At 40.0% G+C, this 17,425-nt stretch overlaps 1 protein-coding gene across 3 annotated transcripts in view; it reads left to right on the forward strand.

Moving 5' to 3' along the window:
* Window positions 1-16,589, forward strand: part of LOC110501007 (tetraspanin-11) — a 52,324-nt gene extending 35,735 nt beyond the window's left edge. For 2 of the 3 annotated variants that reach the window (XR_016490437.1, XM_090215012.1), the window contains exons 8-9: window positions 11,873-11,995; window positions 14,193-15,397. Coding sequence is in view for 1 of the 3 variants with exons in the window: in XM_090215012.1 (XP_090071138.1) it covers window positions 11,873-11,950 (78 nt within the window). In the remaining 2 variants the exon portion in view is untranslated. Of the gene's footprint in view, window positions 1-11,872; window positions 11,996-14,192 lie in introns of all 3 variants that reach the window. The other variant, XM_090215011.1, reaches the window with a different exon arrangement.
* The last annotated feature ends 836 nt before the right edge of the window (window positions 16,590-17,425 follow it).

Genomic DNA, 17,425 nt, shown 5'->3' on the forward strand with positions numbered 1-17,425 from the left:
CCCTTCTCAGCAGTATCGTAACGTTTCTGATCGATATAACCCTAACCTTTCTCAGCAGTATTGTAACGTTTCTGATCGATATAACCCTAACCTTTCTCAGCAGTATCGTAACGTTTCTGATCGATATAACCCTTCTCAGCAGTATCGTAACGTTTCTGATCGATATAACCCTAACCTTTCTCAGCAGTATTGTAACGTTTCTGATCGATATAACCCTAACCTTTCTCAGCAGTATTGTAACGTTTCTGATTGATATAACCCTAACCTTTCTCAGCAGTATTGTAACGTTTCTGATCGATATAACCCTAACCTTTCTCAGCAGTATTGTAACGTTTCTGATCGATATAACCCTAACCTTTCTCAGCAGTATTGTAACGTTTCTGATTGATATAACCCTTCTCAGCAGTATCGTAACGTTTCTGATTGATATAAACCTTCTCAGCAGTATTGTAACGTTTCTGATTGATATAACCCTTCTCAGCAGTATCGTAACGTTTCTGATCGATATAACCCTAACCCTTCTCAGCAGTATCGTAACGTTTCTGATCGATATAACCCTTCTCAGCAGTATCGTAACGTTTCTGATCGGTATAACCCTAACCCTTCTCAGCAGTATCGTAACGTTTCTGATCGATATAACCCTAACCCTTCTCAGCAGTATCGTAACTTTTCTGATCGATATAACCCTTCTCAGCAGTATCGTAACGTTTCTGATCGATATAACCCTTCTCAGCAGTATCGTAACATTTCTGATTGATATAACCCTTCTCAGCAGTATCATAACGTTTCTGATCGATATAACCCTTCTCAGCAGTATCGTAACATTTCTGATTGATATAACCCTTCCCAGCAGTATTGTAACGTTTCTGATTGATATAAACCTTCTCAGCAGTATCGTAACATTTCTGATTGATATAACCCTTCTCAGCAGTATCGTAACGTTTCTGATCGATATAACCCTAACCCTTCTCAGCAGTATCGTAACGTTTCTGATCGATATAACCCTTCTCAGCAGTATCGTAACGTTTCTGATCGATATAACCCTTCTCAGCAGTATCGTAACGTTTCTGATCGATATAACCCTTCTCAGCAGAATCGTAACGTTTCTGATCGATATAACCCTAACTCTTCTCAGCAGTATCGTAACGTTTCTGATCGATATAACCCTTCTCAGCAGTATCGTAACGTTTCTGATCGATATAACCCTTCTCAGCAGTATCATAACGTTTCTGATCGATATAACCCTTCTCAGCAGTATCGTAACATTTCTGATTGATATAACCCTTCTCAGCAGTATTGTAACGTTTCTGATTGATATAAACCTTCTCAGCAGTATCGTAACATTTCTGATTGATATAACCCTAACCTTTCTCAGCAGTATCGTAACGTTTCTGATTGATATAAACCTTCTCAGCAGTATCGTAACATTTCTGATTGATATAACCCTAACCTTTCTCAGCAGTATCGTAACGTTTCTGATTGATATAACCCTTCTCAGCAGTATCGTAACGTTTCTGATTGATATAAACCTTCTCAGCAGTATTGTAACGTTTCTGATCGATATAACCCTAACCTTTCTCAGCAGTATTGTAACGTTTCTGATCGATATAACCCTAACCTTTCTCAGCAGTATCGTAACGTTTCTGATCGATATAACCCTTCTCAGCAGTATCGTAACGTTTCTGATCGATATAACCCTAACCTTTCTCAGCAGTATTGTAACGTTTCTGATCGATATAACCCTAACCTTTCTCAGCAGTATTGTAACGTTTCTGATTGATATAACCCTAACCTTTCTCAGCAGTATTGTAACGTTTCTGATCGATATTACCCTAACCTTTCTCAGCAGTATTGTAACGTTTCTGATCGATATAACCCTAACCTTTCTCAGCAGTATTGTAACGTTTCTGATTGATATAACCCTTCTCAGCAGTATCGTAACGTTTCTGATTGATATAAACCTTCTCAGCAGTATTGTAACGTTTCTGATTGATATAACCCTTCTCAGCAGTATCGTAACGTTTCTGATCGATATAACCCTAACCCTTCTCAGCAGTATCGTAACGTTTCTGATCGATATAACCCTTCTCAGCAGTATCGTAACGTTTCTGATCGATATGACCCTAACCCTTCTCAGCAGTATCGTAACGTTTCTGATCGATATAACCCTAACCCTTCTCAGCAGTATCGTAACGTTTCTGATCGATATAACCCTTCTCAGCAGTATCGTAACGTTTCTGATCGATATAACCCTTCTCAGCAGTATCGTAACGTTTCTGATCGATATAACCCTTCTCAGCAGTATCGTAACGTTTCTGATTGATATAACCCTAACCCTTCTCAGCAGTATCGTAACGTTTCTGATCGATATAACCCTTCTCAGCAGAATCGTAACGTTTCTGATCGATATAACCCTAACTCTTCTCAGCAGTATCGTAACGTTTCTGATCGATATAACCCTTCTCAGCAGTATCGTAACGTTTCTGATCGATATAACCCTTCTCAGCAGTATCATAACGTTTCTGATCGATATAACCCTTCTCAGCAGTATCGTAACATTTCTGATTGATATAACCCTTCTCAGCAGTATTGTAACGTTTCTGATTGATATAAACCTTCTCAGCAGTATCGTAACATTTCTGATTGATATAACCCTAACCTTTCTCAGCAGTATCGTAACGTTTCTGATTGATATAAACCTTCTCAGCAGTATCGTAACATTTCTGATTGATATAACCCTAACCTTTCTCAGCAGTATCGTAACGTTTCTGATTGATATAACCCTTCTCAGCAGTATCGTAACGTTTCTGATTGATATAAACCTTCTCAGCAGTATTGTAACGTTTCTGATCGATATAACCCTAACCTTTCTCAGCAGTATTGTAACGTTTCTGATCGATATAACCCTAACCTTTCTCAGCAGTATTGTAACGTTTCTGATCGATATAACCCTAACCTTTCTCAGCAGTATTGTAACGTTTCTGATTGATATAACCCTAACCTTTCTCAGCAGTATTGTAACGTTTCTGATCGATATAACCCTAACCTTTCTCAGCAGTATTGTAACGTTTCTGATCGATATAACCCTAACCTTTCTCAGCAGTATTGTAACGTTTCTGATCGATATAACCCTAACCTTTCTCAGCAGTATTGTAACGTTTCTGATCGATATAACCCTAACCTTTCTCAGCAGTATTGTAACGTTTCTGATCGATATAACCCTAACCTTTCTCAGCAGTATCGTAACGTTTCTGATCGATATAACCCTTCTCAGCAGAATCGTAACGTTTCTGATCGATATAACCCTAACTCTTCTCAGCAGTATCGTAACGTTTCTGATCGATATAACCCTTCTCAGCAGTATCATAACGTTTCTGATCGATATAACCCTTCTCAGCAGTATCGTAACATTTCTGATTGATATAACCCTTCTCAGCAGTATTGTAACGTTTCCTATTGATATAAACCTTCTCAGCAGTATCGTAACATTTCTGATTGATATAACCCTAACCTTTCTCAGCAGTATCGTAACGTTTCTGATTGATATAAACCTTCTCAGCAGTATCGTAACATTTCTGATTGATATAACCCTAACCTTTCTCAGCAGTATCGTAACGTTTCTGATTGATATAACCCTTCTCAGCAGTATCGTAACGTTTCTGATTGATATAAACCTTCTCAGCAGTATTGTAACGTTTCTGATCGATATAACCCTAACCTTTCTCAGCAGTATTGTAACGTTTCTGATCGATATAACCCTAACCTTTCTCAGCAGTATTGTAACGTTTCTGATCGATATAACCCTAACCTTTCTCAGCAGTATTGTAACGTTTCTGATTGATATAACCCTAACCTTTCTCAGCAGTATTGTAACGTTTCTGATCGATATAACCCTAACCTTTCTCAGCAGTATTGTAACGTTTCTGATCGATATAACCCTAACCTTTCTCAGCAGTATTGTAACGTTTCTGATTGATATAACCCTTCTCAGCAGTATCGTAACGTTTCTGATTGATATAACCCTTCTCAGCAGTATCGTAACGTTTCTGATCGATATAACCCTAACCCTTCTCAGCAGTATCGTAACGTTTCTGATTGATATAACCCTAACCCTTCTCAGCAGTATCGTAACGTTTCTGATCGATATAACCCTTCTCAGCAGTATCGTAACGTTTCTGATCGATATAACCCTAACCCTTCTCAGCAGTATCGTAACGTTTCTGATTGATATAACCCTAACCCTTCTCAGCAGTATCGTAACGTTTCTGATCGATATAACCCTTCTCAGCAGTATCGTAACGTTTCTGATCGATATAACCCTTCTCAGCAGTATCGTAACGTTTCTGATCGATATAACCCTTCTCAGCAGTATCGTAACGTTTCTGATTGATATAACCCTAACCTTTCTCAGCAGTATCGTAACGTTTCTGATCGATATAACCCTTCTCAGCAGTATCGTAACGTTTCTGATTGATATAACCCTTCTCAGCAGTATCGTAACGTTTCTGATCGATATAACCCTAACCCTTCTCAGCAGTATCGTAACGTTTCTGATTGATATAAACCTTCTCAGCAGTATCGTAACGTTTCTGATCGATATAACCCTAACCTTTCTCAGCAGTATCGTAACGTTTCTGATTGATATAACCCTAACCCTTCTCAGCAGTATCGTAACGTTTCTGATCGATATAACCCTTCTCAGCAGTATCGTAACGTTTCTGATCGATATAACCCTAACCCTTCTCAGCAGTATCATACCGTTTCTGATCGATATAACCCTTCTCAGCAGTATCGTAACGTTTCTGATCGATATAACCCTTCTCAGCAGTATCGTAACGTTTCTGATTGATATAACCCTAACCCTTCTCAGCAGTATCGTAACGTTTCTGATTGATATAACCCTAACCCTTCTCAGCAGTATCGTAACGTTTCTGATCGATATAACCCTTCTCAGCAGTATCGTAACGTTTCTGATTGATATAACCCTTCTCAGCAGTATCGTAACGTTTCTGATTGATATAAACCTTCTCAGCAGTATTGTAACGTTTCTGATTGATATAACCCTAACCTTTCTCAGCAGTATTGTAACGTTTCTGATTGATATAACCCTTCTCAGCAGTATCGTAACGTTTCTGATCGATATAACCCTAACCCTTCTCAGCAGTATCGTAACGTTTCTGATCGATATAACCCTTCTCAGCAGTATCGTAACGTTTCTGATCGATATAACCCTAACCCTTCTCAGCAGTATCGTAACGTTTCTGATTGATATAACCCTAACCCTTCTCAGCAGTATCGTAACGTTTCTGATCGATATAACCCTTCTCAGCAGTATCGTAACGTTTCTGATCGATATAACCCTAACCCTTCTCAGCAGTATCGTAACGTTTCTGATCGATATAACCCTAACCCTTCTCAGCAGTATCGTAACGTGTCTGATCGATATAACCCTTCTCAGCAGTATCGTAACGTTTCTGATCGATATAACCCTTCTCAGCAGTATCGTAACGTTTCTGATCGATATAACCCTTCTCAGCAGTATCGTAACGTTTCTGATTGATATAACCCTAACCCTTCTCAGCAGTATCGTAACGTTTCTGATCGATATAACCCTTCTCAGCAGTATCGTAACGTTTCTGATCGATATAACCCTTCTCAGCAGTATCGTAACGTTTCTGATTGATATAACCCTTCTCAGCAGGATCGTAACGTTTCTGATCGATATAACCCTAACCCTTCTCAGCAGTATCGTAACGTTTCTGATTGATATAAACCTTCTCAGCAGTATCGTAACGTTTCTGATCGATATAACCCTAACCTTTCTCAGCAGTATCGTAACGTTTCTGATTGATATAACCCTAACCCTTCTCAGCAGTATCGTAACGTTTCTGATCGATATAACCCTTCTCAGCAGTATCGTAACGTTTCTGATCGATATAACCCTAACCCTTCTCAGCAGTATCGTAACTTTTCTGATCGATATAACCCTTCTCAGCAGTATCGTAACGTTTCTGATCGATATAACCCTTCTCAGCAGTATCGTAACATTTCTGATTGATATAACCCTTCTCAGCAGTATCATAACGTTTCTGATCGATATAACCCTTCTCAGCAGTATCGTAATATTTCTGATTGATATAACCCTTCTCAGCAGTATTGTAACGTTTCTGATTGATATAAACCTTCTCAGCAGTATCGTAACATTTCTGATTGATATAACCCTTCTCAGCAGTATCGTAACGTTTCTGATTGATATAACCCTAACCCTTCTCAGCAGTATCGTAACGTTTCTGATCGATATAACCCTAACCCTTCTCAGCAGTATCGTAACGTTTCTGATCGATATAACCCTAACCTTTCTCAGCAGTATTGTAACGTTTCTGATCGATATAACCCTAACCTTTCTCAGCAGTATCGTAACGTTTCTGATCGATATAACCCTTCTCAGCAGTATCGTAACGTTTCTGATCGATATAACCCTAACCTTTCTCAGCAGTATTGTAACGTTTCTGATCGATATAACCCTAACCTTTCTCAGCAGTATTGTAACGTTTCTGATTGATATAACCCTAACCTTTCTCAGCAGGATTGTAACGTTTCTGATCGATATAACCCTAACCCTTCTCAGCAGTATCGTAACTTTTCTGATCGATATAACCCTTCTCAGCAGTATCTTAACGTTTCTGATCGATATAACCCTTCTCAGCAGTATCATAACGTTTCTGATCGATATAACCCTTCTCAGCAGTATCGTAACATTTCTGATTGATATAACCCTTCTCAGCAGTATTGTAACGTTTCTGATTGATATAAACCTTCTCAGCAGTATCGTAACATTTCTGATTGATATAACCCTTCTCAGCAGTATCGTAACGTTTCTGATTGATATAACCCTAACCCTTCTCAGCAGTATCGTAACGTTTCTGATCGATATAACCCTAACCCTTCTCAGCAGTATCGTAACGTTTCTGATCGATATAACCCTAACCTTTCTCAGCAGTATTGTAACGTTTCTGATCGATATAACCCTAACCTTTCTCAGCGGTATCGTAACGTTTCTGATCGATATAACCCTTCTCAGCAGTATCGTAACGTTTCTGATCGATATAACCCTAACCTTTCTCAGCAGTATTGTAACGTTTCTGATCGATATAACCCTAACCTTTCTCAGCAGTATTGTAACGTTTCTGATTGATATAACCCTAACCTTTCTCAGCAGTATTGTAACGTTTCTGATCGATATAACCCTAACCTTTCTCAGCAGTATTGTAACGTTTCTGATCGATATAACCCTAACCTTTCTCAGCAGTATTGTAACGTTTCTGATTGATATAACCCTTCTCAGCAGTATCGTAACGTTTCTGATTGATATAAACCTTCTCAGCAGTATTGTAACGTTTCTGATTGATATAACCCTTCTCAGCAGTATCGTAACGTTTCTGATCGATATAACCCTAACCCTTCTCAGCAGTATCGTAACGTTTCTGATCGATATAACCCTTCTCAGCAGTATCGTAACGTTTCTGATCGATATAACCCTAACCCTTCTCAGCAGTATCGTAACGTTTCTGATCGATATAACCCTAACCCTTCTCAGCAGTATCGTAACGTTTCTGATCGATATAACCCTTCTCAGCAGTATCGTAACGTTTCTGATCGATATAACCCTTCTCAGCAGTATCGTAACGTTTCTGATCGATATAACCCTTCTCAGCAGTATCGTAACGTTTCTGATTGATATAACCCTAACCCTTCTCAGCAGTATCGTAACGTTTCTGATCGATATAACCCTTCTCAGCAGAATCGTAACGTTTCTGATCGATATAACCCTAACTCTTCTCAGCAGTATCGTAACGTTTCTGATCGATATAACCCTTCTCAGCAGTATCATAACGTTTCTGATCGATATAACCCTTCTCAGCAGTATCGTAACATTTCTGATTGATATAACCCTTCTCAGCAGTATTGTAACGTTTCTGATTGATATAAACCTTCTCAGCAGTATCGTAACATTTCTGATTGATATAACCCTAACCTTTCTCAGCAGTATCGTAACGTTTCTGATTGATATAACCCTTCTCAGCAGTATCGTAACGTTTCTGATTGATATAAACCTTCTCAGCAGTATTGTAACGTTTCTGATCGATATAACCCTAACCTTTCTCAGCAGTATTGTAACGTTTCTGATCGATATAACCCTAACCTTTCTCAGCAGTATTGTAACGTTTCTGATCGATATAACCCTAACCTTTCTCAGCAGTATTGTAACGTTTCTGATTGATATAACCCTAACCTTTCTCAGCAGTATTGTAACGTTTCTGATCGATATAACCCTAACCTTTCTCAGCAGTATTGTAACGTTTCTGATCGATATAACCCTAACCTTTCTCAGCAGTATTGTAACGTTTCTGATTGATATAACCCTTCTCAGCAGTATCGTAACGTTTCTGATTGATATAACCCTTCTCAGCAGTATCGTAACGTTTCTGATCGATATAACCCTAACCCTTCTCAGCAGTATCGTAACGTTTCTGATCGATATAACCCTTCTCAGCAGTATCGTAACGTTTCTGATCGATATAACCCTAACCCTTCTCAGCAGTATCGTAACGTTTCTGATTGATATAACCCTAACCCTTCTCAGCAGTATCGTAACGTTTCTGATCGATATAACCCTTCTCAGCAGTATCGTAACGTTTCTGATCGATATAACCCTTCTCAGCAGTATCGTAACGTTTCTGATCGATATAACCCTTCTCAGCAGTATCGTAACGTTTCTGATTGATATAACCCTAACCTTTCTCAGCAGTATCGTAACGTTTCTGATCGATATAACCCTTCTCAGCAGTATCGTAACGTTTCTGATCGATATAACCCTTCTCAGCAGTATCGTAACGTTTCTGATTGATATAACCCTTCTCAGCAGTATCGTAACGTTTCTGATCGATATAACCCTAACCCTTCTCAGCAGTATCGTAACGTTTCTGATTGATATAAACCTTCTCAGCAGTATCGTAACGTTTCTGATCGATATAACCCTAACCTTTCTCAGCAGTATCGTAACGTTTCTGATTGATATAACCCTAACCCTTCTCAGCAGTATCGTAACGTTTCTGATCGATATAACCCTAACCCTTCTCAGCAGTATCGTAACGTTTCTGATCGATATAACCCTAACCCTTCTCAGCAGTATCGTAACGTTTCTGATCGATATAACCCTTCTCAGCAGTATCGTAACGTTTCTGATCGATATAACCCTAACCCTTCTCAGCAGTATCATACCGTTTCTGATCGATATAACCCTTCTCAGCAGTATCGTAACGTTTCTGATTGATATAACCCTAACCCTTCTCAGCAGTATCGTAACGTTTCTGATTGATATAACCCTAACCCTTCTCAGCAGTATCGTAACGTTTCTGATCGATATAACCCTTCTCAGCAGTATCGTAACGTTTCTGATTGATATAACCCTAACCCTTCTCAGCAGTATCGTAACGTTTCTGATCGATATAACCCTAACCTTTCTCAGCAGTATCGTAACGTTTCTGATTGATATAACCCTTCTCAGCAGTATCGTAACGTTTCTGATTGATATAACCCTTCTCAGCAGTATCGTAACGTTTCTGATTGATATAACCCTAACCCTTCTCAGCAGTATCGTAACGTTTCTGATCGATATAACCCTTCTCAGCAGTATCGTAACGTTTCTGATCGATATAACCCTTCTCAGCAGTATCGTAACGTTTCTGATCGATATAACCCTTCTCAGCAGTATCGTAACGTTTCTGATTGATATAACCCTTCTCAGCAGTATCGTAACGTTTCTGATCGATATAACCCTAACCCTTCTCAGCAGTATCGTAACGTTTCTGGTCGATATAACCCTAACCCTTCTCAGCAGTATTGTAACGTTTCTGATTGATATAACCCTAACCCTTCTCAGCAGTATCGTAACGTTTCTGATCGATATAACCCTAACCCTTCTCAGCAGTATCGTAACGTTTCTGATTGATATAACCCTAACCCTTCTCAGCAGTATCGTAACGTTTCTGATCGATATAACCCTAACCCTTCTCAGCAGTATCGTAACGTTTCTGATCGATATAACCCTTCTCAGCAGTATCGTAACGTTTCTGATCGATATAACCCTTCTCAGCAGTATCGTAACGTTTCTGATCGATATAACCCTTCTCAGCAGTTTCGTAACGTTTCTGATCGATATAACCCTTCTCAGCAGTATCGTAACGTTTCTGATCGATATAACCCTAACCTTTCTCAGCAGTATTGTAACGTTTCTGATCGATATAACCCTAACCCTTCTCAGCAGTATCGTAACGTTTCTGATCGATATAACCCTTCTCAGCAGTATCGTAACGTTTCTGATCGATATAACCCTTCTCAGCAGTATCGTAACGTTTCTGATCGATATAACCGTAACCCTTCTCAGCAGTATTGTAACGTTTCTGATCGATATAACCCTAACCCTTCTCAGCAGTATCGTAACGTTTCTGATCGATATAACCCTTCTCAGCAGTATCGTAACGTTTCTGATCGATATAACCCTTCTCAGCAGTATCGTAACGTTTCTGATCGATATAACCCTTCTCAGCAGTATCGTAACGTTTCTGATTGATATAACCCTAACCCTTCTCAGCAGTATCGTAACGTTTCTGATTGATATAACCCTAACCCTTCTCAGCAGTATCGTAACGTTTCTGATCGATATAACCCTTCTCAGCAGTATCGTAACGTTTCGGATCGATATAACCCTAACCCTTCTCAGCAGTATCGTAACGTTTCGGATCGATATAACCCTAACCCTTCTCAGCAGTATTGTAACGTTTCTGATCGATATAACCCTTCTCAGCAGTATCGTAACGTTTCTGATCGATATAACCCTAACCCTTCTCAGCAGTATCGTAACGTTTCTGATTGATATAACCCTTCTCAGCAGTATCGTAACGTTTCTGATTGATATAACCCTTCTCAGCAGTATCGTAACGTTTCTGATTGATATAACCCTTCTCAGCAGTATCGTAACGTTTCTGATCGATATAACCCTTCTCAGCAGTATCGTAACGTTTCTGATCGATATAACCCTAACCCTTCTCAGCAGTATCGTAACGTTTCTGATCGATATAACCCTAACCCAAACAATTTAATAACTGAAATAGTCATAGTCTCTGTGTCAACTGTTCCTCTCTGTCTTTAATAACTGAAATAGTCATAGTCTCTGTGTCAACTGTTCCTCTCTGTCTTTAATAACTGAAATAATCATAGTCTCTGTGTCAACTGTTCCTCTGTCTTTAATAACTGAAATAGTCATAGTCTCTGTGTCAACTGTTCCTCTGTCTTTAATAACTGAAATAGTCATAGTCTCTGTGTCAACTGTTCCTCTGTCTTTAATAACTGAAATAGTCATAGTCTCTGTGTCAACTGTTCCTCTGTCTTTAATAACTGAAAGTCATAGTCTCTGTGTCAACTGTCCCTCTCTGTCTAATAACTGAAATAGTCATAGTCTCTGTGTCAACTGTTCCTCTGTCTTTAATAACTGAAATAGTCATAGTCTCTGTGTCAACTGTTCCTCTCTGTCTTTAATAACTGAAATAGTCATAGTCTCTGTAGCTTTGTTCTTAGTTTGGTTGTAATTACGCTAATCAATTTAGACTCTATCCTCTTTCAGTGTTCCCCCCTATACTTTGTCTAATATAGGTCACTAACCCCTCTGTGTGTGTATGTGTGTTTATCTCTATGTATGTCTGTGTGTATGCATGTGTGTGTTTACGTTTGTGTCTATGTATGTCTGTATGTGCGTGTATTTCTTTGTGTGTGTGTGTGCGTATGTCTGTTTGTGTGTGTGTGACCTCTATAGCTGGCCGGGGCCATGTTGACGGCCTGCTTTATCTATCTGCTGTATAAAGAAGAGGAGGAGGACTTCTCTGCCGTGTGATTGGCTAAGCCTCTGTCTGGTCACACTCAGTGGGGACGGGACAAGGTTGGAGGGCATTGTTGGAAATGTGTTCTGTGTGTGTGTCTATTTCTTCATTTTTGTGATTGTGTCTTTTGTGTTTTTGTGTAGATATGTGTTGTCTGCATGTTTGTGTGTGCGCACTCGTGCATGTGTGTGTGCGCGAGTGTGTGCCTGCGGGTGTCTCTGTGTGTGTGCGCGCACGTGCGTGCGTGTGTGTGTCTCTGTTTGTATGTGTGTGTGTGTGAAGAAGACAAAGAGACAGTTGATCAGAGATCATGCATGCTATATTGCCTGGCCTATGCTTTATTCTCGGTACCACCGAGCAACGCCCACCCCAATAGGGACACCAGGCTGACCGCCACATGCATGTTGACCTTTGACCTTTGCATGGCTGAAAGGTCTTGACAACATTATCCACAATCCAAGGACAAACAAACAGTTCACTGAAGTGCTCCCACAGACTAGACTATGAGATTAATGCCCACAGATAAATGCCAATGACAGCTGTGCTGGACCAGATTTGAAAGAAACCCTTACAATACATTTCTCATCATCTGAGATTGGGTAATAATAAGAAAAGAGGACACTGCTAAATGTATTCTTCATGATTTCTTTCTTCATAGTTTCTTATGATTGCAGCACATCACTTATTTCTTGTCACTGTCTTCACCTGCCACATTGAAACTACTTTCTATATATTCCTTGTCATTCCAAATGCTAAACTAACGAGCAGAAAGGAAGTTTAGCACATTCTGTCCTCCATCCTCTGTCTCCTTCTCCTTGCTTCTGTCTCCTCCTTCCTCCCTCCCTCCTCCCTCCGGCTGCTCCTCCCTCCTCCGTTTCCTCCTTGATCCCCTGTCTCCTCGTCCCTCCTCCCTCCTCCTTCTCCAGCTCCCTCCATCTCTCTGTGAGTTGTGAGTTTCATTCTCTACCTCCTCACTCTGTCATCTGAATTCTCAGTGGTGCTGGCAGGGTTAGAGGCATCATAAAACCGCCCTGAGTGCCGAGCCGCTAAGGCCTTCTTTGAGGAATCTACTCCCCATGTTGTGACCCCGGTCGATAATACCCTCAGAGAGGAGAAGACTTGCAGGGGGGCCGTTGATTGAATCTCAGCCCTCCTCTCTTTGTCGTTTGTCATCCGTCACACACACACACACACACACACACACACACACACCACACACCCGTCCAGTGAATGTGCCTCATCTAAGTCCTAACTTCTCAGCCTTTTCCCTGTGTATTACTGTAACTCTGCTGTTGTCTCACAGATCAATGAGACCTTTCATATCCCCTATCCCTTAATAGTGATGATGTGGGATGATCTTGTTAGAAATAAGGACAGTTTAATGCTTTTGGCAGAGTGAAAGCACAAGTGTGTGTGTTGCTATGTTGTGTGCGTCAAGGCCTGTTGTATCCTCCCATTTCTTCTCTACCTTAATCTCATCTTATTGATGTCGGCTTCTTCATCCAAACAAGCGCCAACTAAAGCTCTCTGACCGTCCTGCTGCTGGCTGAAAATGACTTATTGTTCTCAGATCAACCAAAGTACCTACACAGGTCTGTTGTATCCCAGCATCACTTCACTTCTTTCTTTTTCCTACACACAAACGTATTCATAGGATCTTAAAGCAGTCCAACTCACAAGTGGAGCTTTGAATGTACTTTATAGAATACTTAAGGAGAAGAAATATCAAGTGGGAGAATTAGGCAAAATGTTTTGCATCACAAACCTCCAAAATGCCACACTCCTTGTGTCCATAGACTCCTTTCTAAGTATTTACATATGTTACATTCATAATTTGTTATTTCTTATTATTTTAAACGCCTCACAGAAAATGACAAAAACATCATAAAACATGCTTCACTTTGTAAAACATTTTCCCTCAGTTTAATCATGTGATTTTTAGTAGATTAATTATTAATGGATTATAACACTAAATTATGGTTTTGAGAACATTGGCAGGGCTTCAGAGAGAAATGTCCTTTGAAAAATGGAAGTTGCTAAATGAATGTTTGTTCACAGATTATCTCTCTCCAGTAACAGTCATAGTGGGAGCTTTAACATTCACCACAGGCCCAATTACACCACTGCTGCAAGAATGGCTGCTCGGCACTCCTGTTCCCATAGTAACCACACACTTCCTCATGCTATTCCACTATGCTACCATGACGACTCACCTTTACCCTTGATTGACCTTCACAACAATTGTGTGTGTTTCAGATCTGTGGGATGGTGTTCACATGCTGCTTACACAGAAGGATTAAGTTGGATCCTTACTGAACCCTACCGTCAAGCCCCCCCAACACCATCCTGCCTCATGGGCCAGGGAGCAACGATGCCTGCTGAACACTCAACCTTGACCTCTAACCCCTCCTAACCTCTGAACCTTACGATCCAACCCTGCCTGGACCTTCCTGGATCCTTCTGCACCCCTCCCTTGGCTTGGATGCATGCATAGCCCCCCCCCCCCCCTCTCAAAGACAAGGCCAATGAAGAAGAGATGATTTGGTATTATGGTATTGTTATTTTCTGTAGGTAACCTACTGCTGTTTATGTAAGGTAGCTCTTACTGTATGTTGTCAATACAGTCAAATCCTAACTGTAGATTTCACAACATTCCACACAACTGGAAGGCAACCCGAAGTGGTTGTGACTGAGAATCAAGTGTACTGTACACACTCTCATGGCGTTGCTGCTTACGAAGGGTTATTCAGTTAGTGCTATATCCAGTGTGTCACGGATGTGGCCCCCAACGTGCCTCTGTCATTGTTTTATCACGTATTCTTTGATAGCAATGTTACACCAATGTAATGGTTCACCACAAAGGGAATCCCATGGTCATCGATGTTTGATCTACGTCACAAAGAAAACAATCATGAGTTGATTGATATCCACAGAATAATCAAGCAGAAATGGGGAAAACCTATACTTGATATGAATGAAAATAGCACTAAACGCTGCTAAGAGTAACGTTGCAGCATTTCTGTATGTGTTGCCTCCGTAGTTTGACTAACACATCTGGTTCTGTGTTGTATGCAATGCTAAAGGTGTTGATATCGACGAAATCGCCTTTCTTGCAGTACCATATAAACCTACCACTCATCTTTCAATACCAGGACCAGTTGACTTGTTTTACGACCACTTTTATTATGCTGGAGAAACATGTTGTGATTTACTACTGATACAGGGTCAGATCTTTCTCTGTCACGCTACTGGTTAAGATTAGGATTCAGGGGTTATGGGTGACTTCTAGTTGAACGGGAGAGGTTTGAACTGTCATGAGTCAGTCCTCTCCTCTGGTGTGGGTTAGTATCCCCATCCAGTGGTAGATATTGGTATATACTCCTGTGCAGTGCTCCTGTAGTATTCTGTGTAAGGTTGCAAAATTTGGAGAACTTTCAATAAATTCCCTGGTTTTCCAGAAATCCTGTTTGGGTGATTCCGGATTGTCTGCTTATGTCTTACACGTTTCCACAAGAGGACACTTTCAAAGAGAGCATTCATTGGCTTGACTATTGTCAAGGACACATTCAAATAGTATTGGTTGTCCATTTTTTATTTTTTTTTTTATTTTACCTTTATTTAACCAGGCAAGTCAGTTAAGAACAAATTCTTATTTTCAATGACGGCCTGGGAACAGTGGGTTCAGGGGCAGAACGACAGATTTGTACCTTGTCAGCTCGGGGGTTTGAACTCACAACCTTCCGGTTACTAGTCCAACGCTCTAACCACTAGGCTACCCTGCCGCCCAAGATAGGACATGGGTCTTTGTTTTTTAGGAGTGCTGGTAATTCAGCTGACCAGTTCCAGTTGATACAATGACAACAATCCTTTGTCAAAGTTCTATGGATGTTTTGCTGTTTTCCAAGACATGTAGACCCTTATACAGATGGTATTTGTTCTATTCCTCCTAGTGACCAACAGAAAGCTGTTCTTGTTGTTCATGTATTTTTCTAATCGAAATGGGTCAAAATATGATATAACATTATAGTATGTTTAATATAAAATATCTAATAAAACATATATGATCTGGGCTCTTTCTATACTGTAGACTGTAGTAATCAAAGTATGCCTTTGTCTGTTTAACAACAATGTCATACTAGCTTTTGAATTGATGTTGATGGTAGTCTTTAACCAGATAGACTTTATTTGTGTTTCCTACATCATTCAGTGGTTTGGTATTATTATTCCCTGCCGTTCTCTTTGCATCAAGGTCTTGGATGTTTTGTTACAGTATATGACTATTGCTACTTTAAGACATCATAAAATGTTGATATTTAAACTCTGAGATATGAAGAAGGTTATACGTGCACAGACCATGTTTGAAAGAAGTGTATATGGATGGGCACATTCATCTTCAGCGACATGTAGTCTATCTTTTAAGAGTGGTGCAAGGTAAACAAATCTGTCAATGTGCCCTTGAGCAAGGCACTTTAGCCCAATTGCTCCTGTAAGTCTCTCTGGATAAGAGCGTCTGCTAAATGACTACAATGGAAATGTTTGTCAAAGCTGATGTGACAATGGTATTGGGATGCACTGTGTGACTTGTTCTATACAATATGACTGCATACATGGTTTCTAAACCTTACTCAATAAATATAATACTATATTACTGAATATTTCTATGATTATTTATTAATGTTGTGGAAGATTGTGGTTGGGTTGAATCGTCTAGTTGTGGTGGATATAGTGTATGTTATGGTGATATGTTGTCACTAGGTGGAGACAAAGTTGTGCCCCTGGCAAGCATTTGAAGGTAATCATCCCAGGATGTTTTGTCTTCCTCAGTTCCTGTATGGATTTATCAGTTAGTTAGAAAATGTTCATGTTTATTACCACTTCCGTTAACCTGTTAACAGGTTATTTTTCACAGCACAAAAAGTACATCCTTCAAATCTAAACTTAAAAGCCATGATCATTGTTTCTCTGTTATATTCAACTATTCTCCTAACCTTGTACAACCATAGCTCAGAGGTAATCAGTCTGGTAATACAAGGCTACTATTCTCCTAACCTCGTACAACCATAGCTCAGAGGTAATCAGTCTGGTAATACAAGGCTACTATTCTCCTAACCTCGTACAACCATAGCTCAGAGGTAATCAGTCTGGTAATACAAGGCTACTATTCTCCTAACCTCGTACAACCATAGCTCAGAGGTAATCAGTCTGGTAATACAAGGCTACTATTCTCCTAACCTTGTACAACCATAGCTCAGAGGTAATCAGTCTGGTAATACAAGGCTACTATTCTCCTAACCTCGTACAACCATAGCTCAGAGGTAATCAGTCTGGTAATACAAGGCTACTATTCTCCTAACCTTGTACAACCATAGCTCAGAGGTAATCAGTCTGGTAATACAAGGCTACTATTCTCCATCAATCTTACAGTAGTGATGCTTCACTATGCTTGCTGACTGTATTTGCACTTATGACAACTAAATACCCTCAACTCA

Source organism: Oncorhynchus mykiss, chromosome 21, assembly GCF_057628025.1.
Source record: "Oncorhynchus mykiss isolate SJ-2025 chromosome 21, ASM5762802v1, whole genome shotgun sequence".
In the NCBI taxonomy this organism is placed as follows: Eukaryota; Metazoa; Chordata; class Actinopteri; order Salmoniformes; family Salmonidae; genus Oncorhynchus; species Oncorhynchus mykiss.